At 36.4% G+C, this 15,800-nt stretch overlaps 1 protein-coding gene across 3 annotated transcripts in view; it reads right to left on the minus strand.

The window, feature by feature from the left end:
- Positions 1–15,800, minus strand: part of WDR19 (WD repeat domain 19) — a 42,927-nt gene that overhangs the window by 20,600 nt on the left and 6,527 nt on the right. For 2 of the 3 annotated variants that reach the window (XM_064653013.1, XM_064653012.1), the window contains exons 6-21: positions 15,200–15,315; positions 13,840–13,920; positions 13,465–13,577; positions 12,012–12,185; positions 10,787–10,857; positions 9,464–9,636; positions 9,251–9,365; positions 8,422–8,528; positions 7,894–8,016; positions 6,476–6,625; positions 5,798–5,945; positions 4,975–5,179; positions 4,232–4,391; positions 3,514–3,624; positions 1,767–1,876; positions 640–708 (exon numbers count right to left, since the gene is read on the minus strand). In XM_064653013.1, the coding sequence (XP_064509083.1) occupies positions 640–708; positions 1,767–1,876; positions 3,514–3,624; positions 4,232–4,391; positions 4,975–5,179; positions 5,798–5,945; positions 6,476–6,625; positions 7,894–8,016; positions 8,422–8,528; positions 9,251–9,365; positions 9,464–9,636; positions 10,787–10,857; positions 12,012–12,185; positions 13,465–13,577; positions 13,840–13,920; positions 15,200–15,315 (2,026 nt within the window). The remainder of the gene's footprint in view (positions 1–639; positions 709–1,766; positions 1,877–3,513; positions 3,625–4,231; positions 4,392–4,974; positions 5,180–5,797; positions 5,946–6,475; positions 6,626–7,893; positions 8,017–8,421; positions 8,529–9,250; positions 9,366–9,463; positions 9,637–10,786; positions 10,858–12,011; positions 12,186–13,464; positions 13,578–13,839; positions 13,921–15,199; positions 15,316–15,800) is intronic. The other variant, XM_064653014.1, reaches the window with a different exon arrangement.

Consider the following 15,800-nt stretch of genomic DNA (forward strand, 5'->3'; position numbering starts at 1 on the left):
CAGACAGCTCAGTGCTACTTTCCTCTTTCCTCCAAAACCAACAGTAGAAAAAAAGAGAAACTACAAGCAGGATATTTCCTTTTTTTTTTTTAAAAAGGTCGTAAGGCTGCTGATGTTTCATAAAGCCAAATGGCTTGAATCCAGAGATTTCATTTCCCTATTATGATCCCCTATTATCACTTAAGCTGCTTCACAATAGACATTTTGTAAATATTAAGGGAAATAATGCCAAAATAAGGGAGGATCTATATGTTTATTTTCTAACACAATACCTGTTTGTCTTTATATAGATAACAATCCCGTAAAAGACAAAAGGAATAATTAGGACTTTTGATATAATAAGGAAAATCCCACCAATATTTTCTCTGACATTTGTACATTATTATGAAACTGTTCAAATTATAAAAACCTAAGTTTAGTTATGCCATGTAATTACAATGGCAAAACCACTGTATACCCAGAGAAAGCATCGTTCTGTATATTAAAAATAAGAGAAGTACTGACTACTATCCTGAAAGGAATAGGCATAAAGATTTAGAGCTGAATTTAAAAAAAATTTGAATCGAAATGAGTCTGAAATATGACAACTTAATGTATACTATGACTGTATAATGCTATAATTACTAGAAAAGGAATTACCTTATTGTTTCCAGTGATCCCCTTCTCATAATGTGCCAGAGCATTAACGTAATCACCCCTAAAAGAAAACTGGAAGTTATACAGAAGAATATTTTTAACAGGAAGAGATGGTTACCTTCCTTCTACACAGATTAGGCATATTTGTCTCGCTTTAGACATAATGACTCCACAGAAGGATGTGAAGTATGTGAGAGATGGACAGTTACACATGACACTTCCTGTGGACTTTATCAAGCTCTTAGTCAAAGAAGCATTCCATCTCTCAATTCCACTGTACTGAGACCAATACATCTCTCTTGAAAGACAGGCAAAGAATCTATCTGCACAATACACCTCAATAGTCTCATCTCTTCTTCCACATTCTTCTGGAAGAAAAATGAAACTAACCTATTAAATTATTTAGAAATTTTGCAACATAAAAACAAAGGTGATTTTTTTCCTGGAATATATTCAGAACACAAGTTACAGATGGTTGCATTGCCTCCATTCCCTCCTTTCTGTGACCAAGTGTCCTCTCTCAGTGCCAGGGGCACTGCCAGAGGGAATGAACTGTCTGAAAACTATTAATAGGTAAGACTTTTTCCTTCTGGTTTAGATATTAAACAGAATAGTTTTATTTGGGAAAAATTAACTCTAAAATAGACTTTAAAATCATGGCAAATGGTTAATACCTTCTGTCTTTCAGGGACTGGCAACCTTGAAATTTGACACACCTCTACATAAAAGATTTCAAAAATGAAGGCAAATGGGTATTTAAGGAAAGGCAGGCAAAAGGCAAGGCTTTCGTCCAAGGTAAGAAGTGCTAAATCATTTGGACTTCCTCTGTTTTCCAAGCACTTGTCTGCAACAAAGTATTTATTAAGTAGATGATATTATACAGTGGATCTACCAGTTGCGAGGAACCCAGATATGCTGAAATTAATGAAAAGTAACTACTATTTGCTAACATATGTCTCTAGTATGAACTATTCCTTGAAAAACTCCTCCTCCTCATACTATAGGTGCAAGACCTCACAGAATCCCCTCTCAGCAATACAGTCACCTGAAGCATCTGAATTCTCTGTTCTTCTACTGAGCATGAGCCTTGGTTTAATATTCTTATACTGCAACCTTACAGCAGAACTTACATGAATTCAAGCTGCATTGCATATTCCTTTGATATGAAAGGGATTTGGTCTGGGGCCAAACGCTTAGCCAGCTGAAGTGCACTGTCCCAGTGCTGCAAGTCTTTTCGCATCTATTAACAAAGAACAGTAACATTTTCTGATGCAAGTAGCAAATTCAGAATTCTACTATGAAATTTAAATTATTCTAAATACAAATATTGAGTTAATATTCAAGAAAGATTCAGACAATCTGAGAGACATTCATCCAAAAGAATGTCTGTTAGGACAAGGGCCTACAGGAAACTACAGGTCTGTCAGTCTCACTTCAGTGCCTGGTAAAATTATAGAGAAGATTATTCTGGAAGTTATTTAAAACACTGGAAAGACAACACAGTCACTGGTCAAAGACAGCACAGCTTCATTAGGGGAAAGTCCTGCTTGACAAACCTAATTTCCTTTTATGACAAAGTAACCCACTTAGTTTATTAAGGAAAGCCAGTTGAAGCGATCTTTCTGGATTTCAGTAAAGCTTTGAATATTGCCTCTCGCAGGATCCTTCTGGACAAACTGTCCAGCACACAGCTGGATAAACACATCATGTGGTGGGTGAGCAACTGGCTCATGGGTTGAGCACAGAGGGTAACAGTGAATGGGGTAACATCAGACTGGTGACCTGTCACTAGTGGGGTTCCACGGGGCTCCATCGTGTGCCCTGTGCTCTTCAACATCTTCATAAATGACTCGGATGCGGGACCCGAAGATACAATAAGTGAGTTTACCGATGATACCAAACTGGGAGGAACTGTTGACTCCCTGGAAGGCAGGGAGGCCCTGCAGAGAGATCTTGACAAGTTAGAGGGCTGGGCAATTGCCAACTGTAAGAAGTTTAACAAGGGCAAGTGCTGGATTCTGCACCTGAGATGGGGCAACCCTGGTTATATATACAAACTGGGGAACAAGATGCTGGAGAGCAACGCCCTGAAAAGGGACCTGGGGGTCATGGTTGATGGCAAGTTGAATATGATTCAGCACTGTCCTGGCAGCCAGGAGGGCCAAACATGTCCTGAGGGGGCATCAGGTAAAGCACTGCCAGCCAGTCCAGGGAGGGGATTGTCCTGCTCTGCTCTGCACTGGGGTGGCCTCATCTTGAATATTGTGTGCAGTTTTGGGCACCACAATATAAGAAAGGTATTCAGCTATTAGAGACTGTCCAAAGGAGGGCAAGAAAGATGGTGAAGGGCCTTGAGAGGAAGCTGTATGAGTAGTGGCTGAGGTCACTTGGTCTGTTCAACCCGGAGAAGAGGCTGAGGGGAGACCTCATTGCAGTTACAACTTCCTTGTAAGGGGAAGAGGAGGGGCAGGCACTGATCTCTTCTGTGTGGTGACCAGTGGCAGGATCTGAGGGAATGGCCTGAAGTTGTGTCAGGGGAAGTTTAGGTTGGATATTAGAAAAAGGTTCTTCACCCAGATGGGCACTGGAACAGGCTCCCCAGGGAACTGGTCACAGCACCAAGCCTGACAGAGGTCAAGAGGCACTTTGATCATACTCTCAGGCAGATGGTGTGACTCATGAGGATGGTCCCGTGCAGGGCTAAGGGTTGAACTTGATGATCCTTGTGGGTCCCTTCCAGCTCAGGATATTCTATAATTCTAGTCACACAATGGCAAGAACAAAACCATAAAAGGGCAAAATTATCAAAAGGTAAAATATTACAACATTAATCTGGAAATGAAAAGAGCAGAAAATATACATATCTTAAATGATTACCTCAAGAGCAGCAATAGGACAGGAGGATGCCAGATATAAATCCTGAGCCAGATTAAAATCACCAGTAAACATTGCAAGATGTCCTGCTAAAAGGTTATGGTCTTCTATTCCCTGTAGAAAGACATAATAGTTGCAGAATTAGTCCAAAAGAAAATAAATATTATATAAGTAAGTAACATAATCTCAGAAACACAGTAAAAACAATATCCTTACATTTTACAACCACGTGTATTGGATTCTATAAACCAGAAAAAGCCCTCACTTTCTTATTGTAGCTCAGAGTCACTAGGGTAACACTGTCTAAAATCAGCAATTTGCAGAAGTATAATTTTAAGGTACTATTTCAGTTTTAGATGCATAATTGTAATCTGGTTTTGGTTAGGATTTTTTTAAATAATAACAACAGTCTGCAACATTTTCTGAAAAATTACCATAGGAAATTAGAGCCTCTGAATGCCTGAGACATGAATATATTCTGCTGCTCTCAAACAAATGCAGAAAGAAATGTTGTGCATTCCAGTAGAGACTACAACCACTTCAAGAGAAAACCAAGCAAGAGGCATGTAGTTTGGACACTTTATCCTTTCTATTCCTTGAAAACAACTCACCTTCTATTTGAAAAAAAAAACAACTTCTCCCCAAAAACTAAGGATCCAGCAATTCTTAAAGAAGAATTAAATCACTGTATTTCCTATTTAAAAGAGACGTTACATTTTACCTTTATTTGCTCTAGTGACATCACCATCCCAGCATTACCAGATGTCCGATAAACACGTATTGCAAAATCCACCTCCATATGATGTAAGCAAGCTTCGGCCAGCTCATTCCAACAAGATTGGTCATTCAGAAGTCTGCACAGCTCCCATGCTTCAGAAAACCTATAGAAGGTAAAAGCCATTTAGAACTATTTTAATGTTAGGTATTACTTATACCTAAAACTCCCTCTCAACACTTTTTTCTCTTATGTTACAGAAAAAATAAAAAACATTTACTTCTAAGTCATGGAGAGAGAGAGATGTATCAGGAAGAAAGGAAAAATATACATGTGTAAAGGAAAAATATACATGTGTACCTTACAGTTCTACCCCTGTTTCTACCACACTTTTTCAGGAAACCATCTGCTTTCCCTACTCTGGCATTCTTTCCATTATACTGTTTTTGCATTGCCTCATTACAGTGGGAGTATGCAAGAAGCACCTTCAGCCAGTTTTGGAAGAGCCACCACCATATAACCCCGAATCAGTCTTGAAAAAAATTGCTTTAGCTTTTACTTGATAGTGGAAAAACAAATAAAACACCACTGGGTCACTTATTTTGCTTGGTCTCCATCGACAGCTGTGTGGACTCACAGATCAATCTATCAGCATTCAGAAGGACATTTTTAAATCACCAGGATACTCTGTATTGAGCTTAAGAACAGAAGAAAACAATTTACAGAATATAATTAAAATGTAGATGTACCTTTTCAGCATTAGAGTCTGAGTAAGCATCTGTCTCAGCTTATTAGGTCCAAAGTCTTTCAAATTGCCAAGGAAACAGTGAGTACTTAGATAGATATTGTTTGTTTTCCCACTCTGAGTCTGACAAGTTATTTCTCCATTATACAACAACAAAGGTTTATGGGAATAGGGGACTTCTGTGCCACCTGCCAAAATAATCTTTGATCCTAGATTCAAAGATCAGGAAGAAAAGAAGACATCATGTGAAAATCACTACATGGTAGAAAGTGTAGCAAGCAGTCACAGCTGAAACCACGTATATTTGCAGGGCATTAATTCAAGGTCTCTAATTCTGGCAGTAACCAGTGACTCTACAGTGGATATTTTTCAGTAAAATACAGGACTTAACTCTTCTAAACCTTCTAAAAAGGGTCCTTTTCCAAATGTTTGTAGGGAAATTTCTAAATGTTTCTCTGTCACAAATACAGAAACTGCTATGATTACAATCAATTTTAGTTAACACTGTAAATGAATACAGGTTTTGTCACCCTGATCCTAAGATTTTTCTCGGGAACATTTCAAAATACAACTGAAGCACAATGTGTAACTTTCAGATGAAATATTACAATAGCAAGAAGCTTAGGGAGTTAAGATCAAAATGCCTTGTTGGAGCTTTACAGAGAAACCTACAAAGCAACTTGTCTTCTATCCATCAGCTGCACTTCAAAACTTCTGTAGTACTATTTATTTTTGTATGCATTTTATTTAAGAAAACTGAAGATTCAGAACATGTTTTACTTTATTAACTAAAACAGTAAATAACTTTTTTAAAGAATTTACAGTACCTTGAATGGCATCCTTATGAAAAACGTAAGTGTACACTTTATCGTCATCAAAAGCAACAAAAACACCTGCATCCATTGGCCAGTTTTCCCACAGGATTCCTTTAATAGTTGGTGAGAAATCTGGAATCTCATATACTCTATCATTTACCTACATATAATGCAAAAGTAAAATTACTACCAAGTGACTAAGGAGATAAACTAAATATTCATCCCAGTTATGATTAAAAACTTTAAAAATAATATAAATAGTGGAGAAATATGAGAACTGTATTTAGAAAAAGTTTCTTATAAGCAGTGATTCTGAGTAACAAAAAGTTTAATTCAGAAGTGGAGAAAATGCACATTATATAAATGATATTTACTATTCTTAAAAAAAGGTATGGGGAGAGGCAGTGAAACTGGCAATGCTTGTTGATGGCCTAAATTATCTGTATTTAAATACACCAACACATACATTTTTGAAAACTACCAATCAGAAACTCAGTATAATGAAATTGTCCTGATCTAATATGACAGATTTTATTTCCTTATTAAGTTATCCTCCAGTCTCCTTGCCAATTGCTTCTATCTGCCTATGTGCTGGTGTGACATAATCTTCTCCATTCTCTATTAAAAACACTATATAGTTAAAGAACATGCTTGTAAACATAAGTGTACGGGTATCCCAAACTAACTTACTGGACAATAGACAAAGCCATCACTTTTGTCATCTATGAAAGCCATTCTGGTTCCATTGGGATCTGGAAAAATCTTTCTCACACTGACAGGATGCCGATATTCATTCACATATTGCCAGTCTTCAATGTAGAAATAACGAATAACTCCAGTCTAACGAGAAAGAATATAAAATCTTAATAATGACATCAGTAAGTGGCAAGTAGTTAATTAATCTGGTTGTACTTTCTCCCATCTTAGAGTACTGAGTGTTTAAAAAAAGTACTTCCAAGTGAATTTTTTTGCTTCCTTCTTCATTCACAGCCTGTTTTGGGCAGGATAGGAAAACCTGAGGCTTCGGGGGGATGGAGAAAGGAGTTGGGAGGTTTGAGCGGTTCTCTGTTTGTTTTGACATTTATCTCACTCTGCTTTGTGGAGACAAACTGTATTTAATGTGCAGTTCTCTAAACATGGGAAATGCCTGTCTCATTGCTGAGAGAAGCTTAACCTTCAAACAAAGCTGAAAAATTTGCCTCCAAAGAAGAACCACACATTCTTAAGAACAGATGTACCTAATTCAGGCGAGAAAAGCAATCAAACTGATTTCTGATCGAAGCTATATTTCAGTGTCACACTGATTGAAAAGGTAGCTTTTGACATCAACTGTAAAAGTTGCACACATCAAAACGATCGGTTGCAAATTTAGTACCCCAAATTTACCAGTACCAGTTTACGTACTGAGGAGGTGGGAAAGGCCTCAACTGCTGCAAAACCACTCAAGTTATTAAACCAGTGATAAAACCAGAAATAGTTGTTCTGGCTTTTCCTCTGGAAGGTCAGTACATCAGTTGATATCACAAGGAGTACAATACTACAATACCAAATGTACCCTGTATTCCCAGTGCCAGAAAATATTAAAAGGAAAGGAACTACCCCTCATGCACAGGAAAATCTCCAGAAAAATCCATTTAAAAAAATTCTCTTTGGACAAAAGCTTCAGTAGTAAGTCAAGACTTCTATTTATGCTATCACACTTGTTTACCTTAGTAATTTTTGTCCACATTTATCACATCGTCACCTAAATCAACAAATTTGAAAGCCAAGTGCTATGTTTTTTTCTTATATCTGGAAGACTTTTTGATTGCCAGCCCTCTCATTAATGCAACAGAATTAAATTCTGCTATTAAAATCAGTGTTTTGCAACAAACACTAGTAAAAGCAAAACTTCACCTTCCTGCCAAAGCATGTCATATAAATGCAACAGTTAAGAAGCTGGATCCAATTTTGACTGTATTTGCTGAAAGTTTTTCATAGAAAATAATCTACTCTAAAGTTCACAGATGTAGGGTTTTTTTTGCTAAAAACACGAGTATTAATCCAAATAATTCAGATAGAAATACATTCAATTTAAAAAAATCTTTAAAAACAGAAGTAATACTCACATCTGTACCATATAGGAGGAAGTCACTAGTTAAAGCATGGCACAAAATACGGTATTTATCATCATCTGCTGGGAAAAGTCGTGTTTCTCGTTCTTCCTGAGCACCCAAATCTTCACTTTCTATCTAAATATAAAGAACAGAATGAACTGAAAAACTCCACTGTTAACAATAAGGTATCATAGTGTTGCCTGTATCAAACTGTAAAGAAGTGAGATGAAAAAAAACTTGCATCCCTTAAAAACCCAGCATCTGCTTCTGGCAGATTCCCAGAGAGCTTTAAAATAAAACTGTTAAACATCTGACAAGAAAACGTTTTCGTCACCTTTTCTAGACTAGGTTGTATTTCTGAAATCTACAGAAACTCAGCTTTATATTTTAGTTAGCCAGCAAAACAATTCTGAAGAATTTTTAATTTTTATCTCCATTAACTAAAGATCATTCCATTTTATCTCATTTTTAAAATTATATTAACTTGTTCAACTTAGATCAACTCATTAGTTCAGCAATCCAAATTGCCAGAGCTCTTACCATATGCAACTGGACTTTACCCTCAAAGAGAGCAGCAGCATAATCAGAATTAAGGTGCATACTCGCTACAGTCCCCAGGTACTCCACATCTTTAAGCTTTTTTACATCTAAAGGATTCAAACAAAAAAGAAAAGGTAAAAATATTTTGATTTTGTACAGGTCTTCACTTATCATTTAAATTTGCAGCTGAGTAAGCAGATGTGAAAAACTGACAACTAAGCAGAGAGGAGACAAGTCACATGTAAATACACTTTCTTCTTAGCAGTCAGAAAACTGGTTAGAAAGTAAAACAGAAACTCCTTCCTTATGCAACTCTGACTAGTATTCTTATAGTTTTGATTAATATATTGTTATTGAAAAAAGGTGATGCTTAGAGAAACATGAAAGCTTTAAATCCACTATCTGAAATTCAGATACAGCATAACCAGTTTTTCCTTATCCCACACAAGCAATATGAATATCTACAAAACTCTCTGATCATATAGTTCCTAGGTACTTTGCCAAACTTTGTATTTAAAGACACAGACATAGAATGTTTTAAAAGCCTAAAACTCCTTCACTGGTTACCAAGATGATCTCAAAAAACCAAGAAACAGTCTACGTTTCATGACCAATACCTTGAACATGAAGTTTTAACTCTGTTATTTACAATGCCTTGTCATAACTGCTTCAGTCTGTGAAGATCATTATCCCATCCTAGCAGGACCATATGGCAATTCAAGTTTTTAGTGTACAACGTGGAATGTCCAGAACTGCTAAACACAATACTGAATTCATAAAATGAGACAGAGTACTGCACTAATTTTAAGAGAACTGAATTTATGCTTACTATTCTCTCCAAGTGCATAAAACCAAGCCCGATTGTTCATTCCTACAGCCAGATGATAAACACCAATAGCAACAAAACTGGGCTCTACTTCAACAGAGACTGTGACTGGTAGCTCCTGTAAGAAAACAAAACAAAATAATACAATTTTTATCCACTTTTAATACTTACTTTATTTATATCTACATGAAGTTTAAAAGAAAGAGGTTATCATACTCTCTCCACATGATTGGCTACGGTAACTTCTAGAAGAGAAGTAAGGTATGCAATCCGTGTACTGCAAGCATCTCCAAGGATTGGAAGCTTTGTCAAGAAAACATGAAGGGATCCTCTCCGTGTAGATACTGCCAACAACTGTCCATCATCTGTCCAAGCCAGCTGATCTACACCTAAAACATTCACAAGTTTTTGTAAAAAAAAAAAGATCCTTTCTTTAACTACTGAAACCAAGATATAATTATTTTGCTTTAAAATGTGAAAATGGTAGGAATTAATACATAGCAATATAGGTACTAATGTATTTAAATATAACCAATTAATATAATTCCAAGATTAATTGGAATCAGTCAAACCAAACACAGAATTTACATTAGCATTTTGCTGAGAGTGAAGTCTTCACAGAATCACAGAACGGTTTGAGTTGGAAGGGACCTTAAAGACCATCTAGGTACAACCCAATTTCCACTAAACCAGATTGTGTATCTGTTACAAAACTGATCACCTCTTTCCCTGTTTTCCAACACTGACAGTTTATTCAGCACATTCAAAGTGAAACATAATACTGGAAGCAGCTGAGCAGAATTCAATCTTATTTCCCTTATCGCCAACTTAGTAAGTACTAAACACAGAAACAGTGTTTGGTCCTCAGTGCCTGGAAATTCCTATTCATATTTTAACTGACTAATACCAATACTCCAAGGAGACAGGGGAAAACATTATGCTGACAATATCCTAAATTTCTGGGAAAAAAATGAAAAAGGAGGGAAGGTTCTTAGAAATAGAATTCTGGAGGCAACCAGCAACCTGACAATAAATAAAGCATTTACAAATACTACATGAGGAGGCAATGCTGGTAACTCATTACTGAAGAAAATAGTTTTGTAACACTGTTCTGGAACCCACAGACACAAATCCTATCTATCAGGATGAAAATAGATAAAGTACCATATGTCACTACAAGAAATGCTGAAAAGCACAAAAAACCCCACCAAAAATCATAGAAAGAAGAGGAAACCGGTTAAGTGTATTATTTTAATAATCTGAATATCCTCTATTACAGATTCAAAACCACATCACACTAACTGATCAAATGTTCTGAGAGCTGTAATTCTCTATCCTTTGAACAGACAAAATATGCTCCCATTTTGCTACTGGTCACTTAATAATTACAACCTGAGACAGAAGGAATTTTTGATAAATTCTATATTTACACAGTTTTTCCAACAGCAGTACTTTCACTCACAAAAACAGAGACACCATGAAAATTCCAGTATACTTAATTTGTAAAAATTTCTCTCTTCATGGAGAATGTTAACATACCTTTGTTTTCATCATCCAAGTTTATTATGGCATACATTTCTCTCAGATCTGACAGATCATGGATTTTAATGCTAAAACAAAAATAAACAGTCATTCTCACCCATCTAAATCTCATTCACCATAAACACAAAATGCCTTCCATTTCCTAAAGAGCAACACATACTCAGTTATCCATCACTCTAAATACCATATCACTATATCACTGTACAAAAATATTTGCTCGGAGAACTAAAATTTGAGGAAAAGACACAAATCCAATTTGAAAGAACTCAGGGTTGGGAAACACAGTTATTCCCTTTTGACATGTTACAGTACATGTTAGTTTAAAAACACATTAGTGATCAACAAACAGTGCTTGAAACACAAGATGCAAAAAAATAGCTTTCAATCCTGCTTCACATAAAAAGGGACAGAGTGAGAGTTTATTTGTGCTGTCATGTCACTCAATGTATGTTAAACGGCCCCTAAATAATCCTTATTGTATAATAGGTGAAGTGCTTGAAGTTGCACCATGCTTTGCTCATAGTTACACCACTCTTGATGTGCAAGTGCCATAAATCAGCAGTCAGTCCTACACAGAGCTGAGGACAGAGAGAATGGTCTGACTCCTACCATCACTTAGTTCCTCTTTTGCTGAAGAATTCAGGTATCACAGAATCAGGGAGCAGCAGATGAGGCACTAAAGAAGCTATTCTATCATATGCACAACACATTTTGGAAGAACTCCAGTCTCTTTAATTATTTTTTCCTTAATTGCTTACACTTTTAGAGTTTTGTCTAGATTGGAGGTAAGACCAAACACCAGGGAGGAGGATATCAGGATACAGGATACAAGCATACTCAGTACAGTTTTAAATTAACTGTTCTCCTATCATTAAGCAGATGTTTATGTTCAATCAATAAATCATAGTAAAGAAATTGGGACTTTTTTGTAGTCAATAACATAACAGAAAAAGAAAAAATCGAAAGAAATAATCTATACTAAAGTTTAATTAATTTTTTTGTTTACAATTAATTACAATAAAGTTAATTACAATTGCAGGGATTTTCGTCAATATTAGCTTCTAACTCTAGGCAGAGCAGCAGCTCCACAGAGCAATTAATCTCATCTTCTTTCCACTCACTTCTTAAGGAGCCTTGGAGCCTTAGGAAGCACAGCTTTAATGCCTGAGAGCTACACCTGTGGGAGATGCATTCATTCCTTATGTATAAAACTACCACTTACCAATTGTCTCCACATGATGCAGCTTTGTTTAATGACTGGGATATAGCAATGCTGCTTAGATTATCCTTATGATTGTGAGCTTGAAAGATTTCTTGACCTATCTCACGGATGTGTGTAGAAATGACTACAAAGCACCCCCGTGAGAAACCAATCATAATGTAGCCATCACCATACCTGTTACAAAAAACAACAATTAAGAGATCTATTAATGCAATACACAAAATAATTTTTCTTTCAGACTGCTGGAGTAATTGTCAATGCCTCCCTGTAATAGGAAAAATAAGCAATTTATGGGAATTTATATATATAACGTAAAACAATATAGTGTAAAACAGGTTAAGGGAAAAAATTACCAAAGGTTCTTAAAGGATAGAACCATGTTTGTGCCTAGAGTTCACTCATAAGTCATCTTTCCTGCATTTTAAAATGGCACTTCACTTTCAGCATGCTGCAAACATGGCAGTGATGCCAGGAGAAAGATTTCTCGTATCTTCATTGGAATAAGTATGCCAGTAGATGGCAACTTTCCTTTCAAGGTTCTGGCCAATTTGGTCCCATCAAAGCCATGTAAAACCAATAATGCCAGTCACTCTGCCCTTCATCATCATCATGGCTAGGCTTCGCGAACGAAGATTTGGGAAGGGCTCTACCCACATCTGCTAAAAGCGCACTGGTGTGTATTTGTAAATGGTCTGTTTACTTTTCATAGTGTCAAGCAGAAATAACGAGGTTAAGGCAGAAATAGTTACAGCATGTAAGGATGAATTAAAATGATATCTCATCAGCTTAATTGCAAGAAAAATCACTGCAAGGTACACAGTTCAGGTATGCCTTGTTACATATGTGGCCACAAACTAAGAAGGATATCACTACAGGTTTTCTTACGGTTATTAATGAACAGGTATTAAAAGACAAGCTGCAATGATTCAAAGACATAGAAACACCAGAGTTTTGGTACACCAGTTCTTGGTACAGAGTTGAAACTTTTAGCTTAGGTTTTCTTCATAGGAACACTACCAATGGTATTGCACAGCAGGGAGTCTATAAGAACTTTGCACAACTTTGCAAACCAACAAACTAGCTGAAGGACGAAACTCCATCCCTAGTTCTTTCATCATTTACTCATCCAAACAGAAAACAACACATAAACCCTTCAGTTTAATCTTCTGTCAGGACAGGAACATATTAATGTTCTAATAGTGTATTGAGCACACCAACTGTGATTCCATCTGAAAATACTGCTTTTATAGCCATTGAATCATCAGGTAGAACAATTACAAAATGTAGACTACTTTGTGTTTGGAAAAGAATTACTAAAAAGGCTACAAAACATCCAGGAAAAATCCAGTGTGAGCAAGGGATAGATGATCTAGTTTCCAGCATTTATCAGAAGTACTTGGAAAATATGCAGCTTGTTAATACCACAATGCTTAATTAAGAAAGTTCTGCTCACCATTTGTAGGCTACAATACTGCCATAAGGCTGCTGAAATTTCAGATCAATCGGGTTATCAGGATCATTCAAATTAAAAAGAAAGAGAGTCTTCTTGCCAACCACTACACTTACCTGCCAATGAATGAAAAGAAAAATTAACTTGGTAAGAATGGCATCACTTTAAAATAAGGCCCTATTTCTTCACTAAAAGATGAGATTTAGGACTTCAAATAATCCTTAAGAATTCTATGGATCTGAATTCTGAGTCTTTATCAATTCAAGAATTTTCCCTACAGCATTAAATCAGCTCCATTTCCTCGAAGGAAAAGGAAGCAGGTCACATGGAGGTAAATTACTCTCACTTGAACTACAGTATTTTGCAGTGACTTCTTACTGTGCTTTCCCTGGTTGATATTCTTTCATCAGTCTTCATAACTGAGAACTGCATATCACTGGGATCTGAGCTCACCGAGGTCTGCAAGAAAGAATTTCAGATTGAGAAATCAACAGTTAATGTAGCAAATACTGATGATAAATAACTGCATTATTCCTACCCTTTACATTATAGTGATAAAGACAGACAGATAAAGTTGTCATTGCATTTAGTACCAAAAAAAAAAAAAAAATGTTGGAGAAAACACGACATCAGTTTGGATCATAATGACATGTTAGCATAGAATATACTGAAAAAATATCTAGGAAACACAGTTATGCAACAGTTAGATACATGAATTCAGACAGAGAAGGAAAGATCCAAATGAGGAAGAAGACTTGCATGATGATATTACACAGACAGTACTAACTGAAGCAGTATAAAAAAGGTCACTCTGATGCCAATTCAAAGAAGGAAGACCAAGAATAAGGCATACAAGTTAAATATTTACAATGTATTTTAAAATGGGCATACCTGATCTAAGTTTAGCAAGTGATAGCAGTCTAGTTGCTTTTGTAGTCAAAACCTAATAAACAAGCCTTGCTCAGATCTCTGCCATCTCAGCAACACTGCTTCTACTCCCTAAGTCTGATAATTTAAAGCACAGGCACATCCTAATAAATTTATTAGGGTATTCTTCTCCAGTTGTGGTCTTCAGACACAATGAAGGAAGCATATGAAATAAACTACAAAAGATTTGTGCTTTGAAAATTTTTAGTGAAAACACTGTTTATTAAAGTAAAAATAATGAATTATAATCATTTGCACATTAGGTAGCAACTGTCATTGCTTGGAAGGACTGTGATGTATGTAAACAAACAGAATTCTTAACTTGAGGATTTGAGCGTACTTGGAGAAAGCATCGGAATCAAAGCTCTCAACAAAGCAACAGAGGTCCAGCCTAGGAATAATCCTTGCACATCAGAGCCAAGATCTTTGTTAAACCACTCTAAAGCAAAATCAACACTAAAAGTACTTCCTAAAGATGTTATGAAGAGTCACATCAGAGCTCTTCTATGCTGTTACTGGGGAAGTCAAACTAAGGCTGCACTCATGGGATCCTCTTACAACAGACACAAAGGATGAGAGAAGTGTATTTAGGCAGGACCACAACAGAATTGCAAAGACTCTAATATCATAAATCACACTGCATAACACAGAGGCTCAGATTCTTAGATATGCCCTCATCCTACATGAGGTTTCCCAAAGGCTCCTTGTCCTTGAAAGCAGTGGGATTCAAAAGGCACAAGATCCCATAGGCCCCAGCTTTCTTGGGAACAAGGAGTATGCCTTAAAATCAAATGTGGGTTAGAAATACTACCTGTCTTATAGTATCCCCTTCCTGATTGCTTATAGTAATCATTTTGTCTTCACCACCTAGAGCCAGGAGGTTTTCAGTACTCCAACAGCCACAAGTAATCTTCTTAGTGTGTTTACCTTGAAAAATGAACACAACCACAAAAAAAAATCTGTGATGGAAATATACTCCATTTGGCCACTCACAGATTGTCAGAATGTGAAACAACTTGTCAGAGCAACTACAAATTCAAGAGCCTTTTTTTTAAATCTTCTGCTCCCAGATGGAAGTCTTTTGACCTTATAGGAAATGGCACAGCCCCTGTTCTTCCATTTCTTTGCACGGAATTTCTGGGGACTGTTATATCCTTAGCCTTTATGCCCAAAGGTACTTCAAGCATGTAAGAAAGAGTAACTTAGCAACAAGAACAACCACACAAATTCTTTGCAGAAAAGATAACTCAAGTTTCCAGTGAGACAGTAATATATATATATTACTTACTACACTGTAAAAATACTCTGCTAAGTAAAACAAACCAGAAGGTGCAAGTTGAGTATACGCACGTTTTACTAGCATGTACATATAGAGAACTAAAAAGGAATCTAAGCATATTAGCAAAATTACA

Source organism: Pseudopipra pipra, chromosome 4 (genome assembly GCF_036250125.1).
Source record: "Pseudopipra pipra isolate bDixPip1 chromosome 4, bDixPip1.hap1, whole genome shotgun sequence".
Lineage (NCBI taxonomy): Eukaryota > Metazoa > Chordata > Aves > Passeriformes > Pipridae > Pseudopipra > Pseudopipra pipra.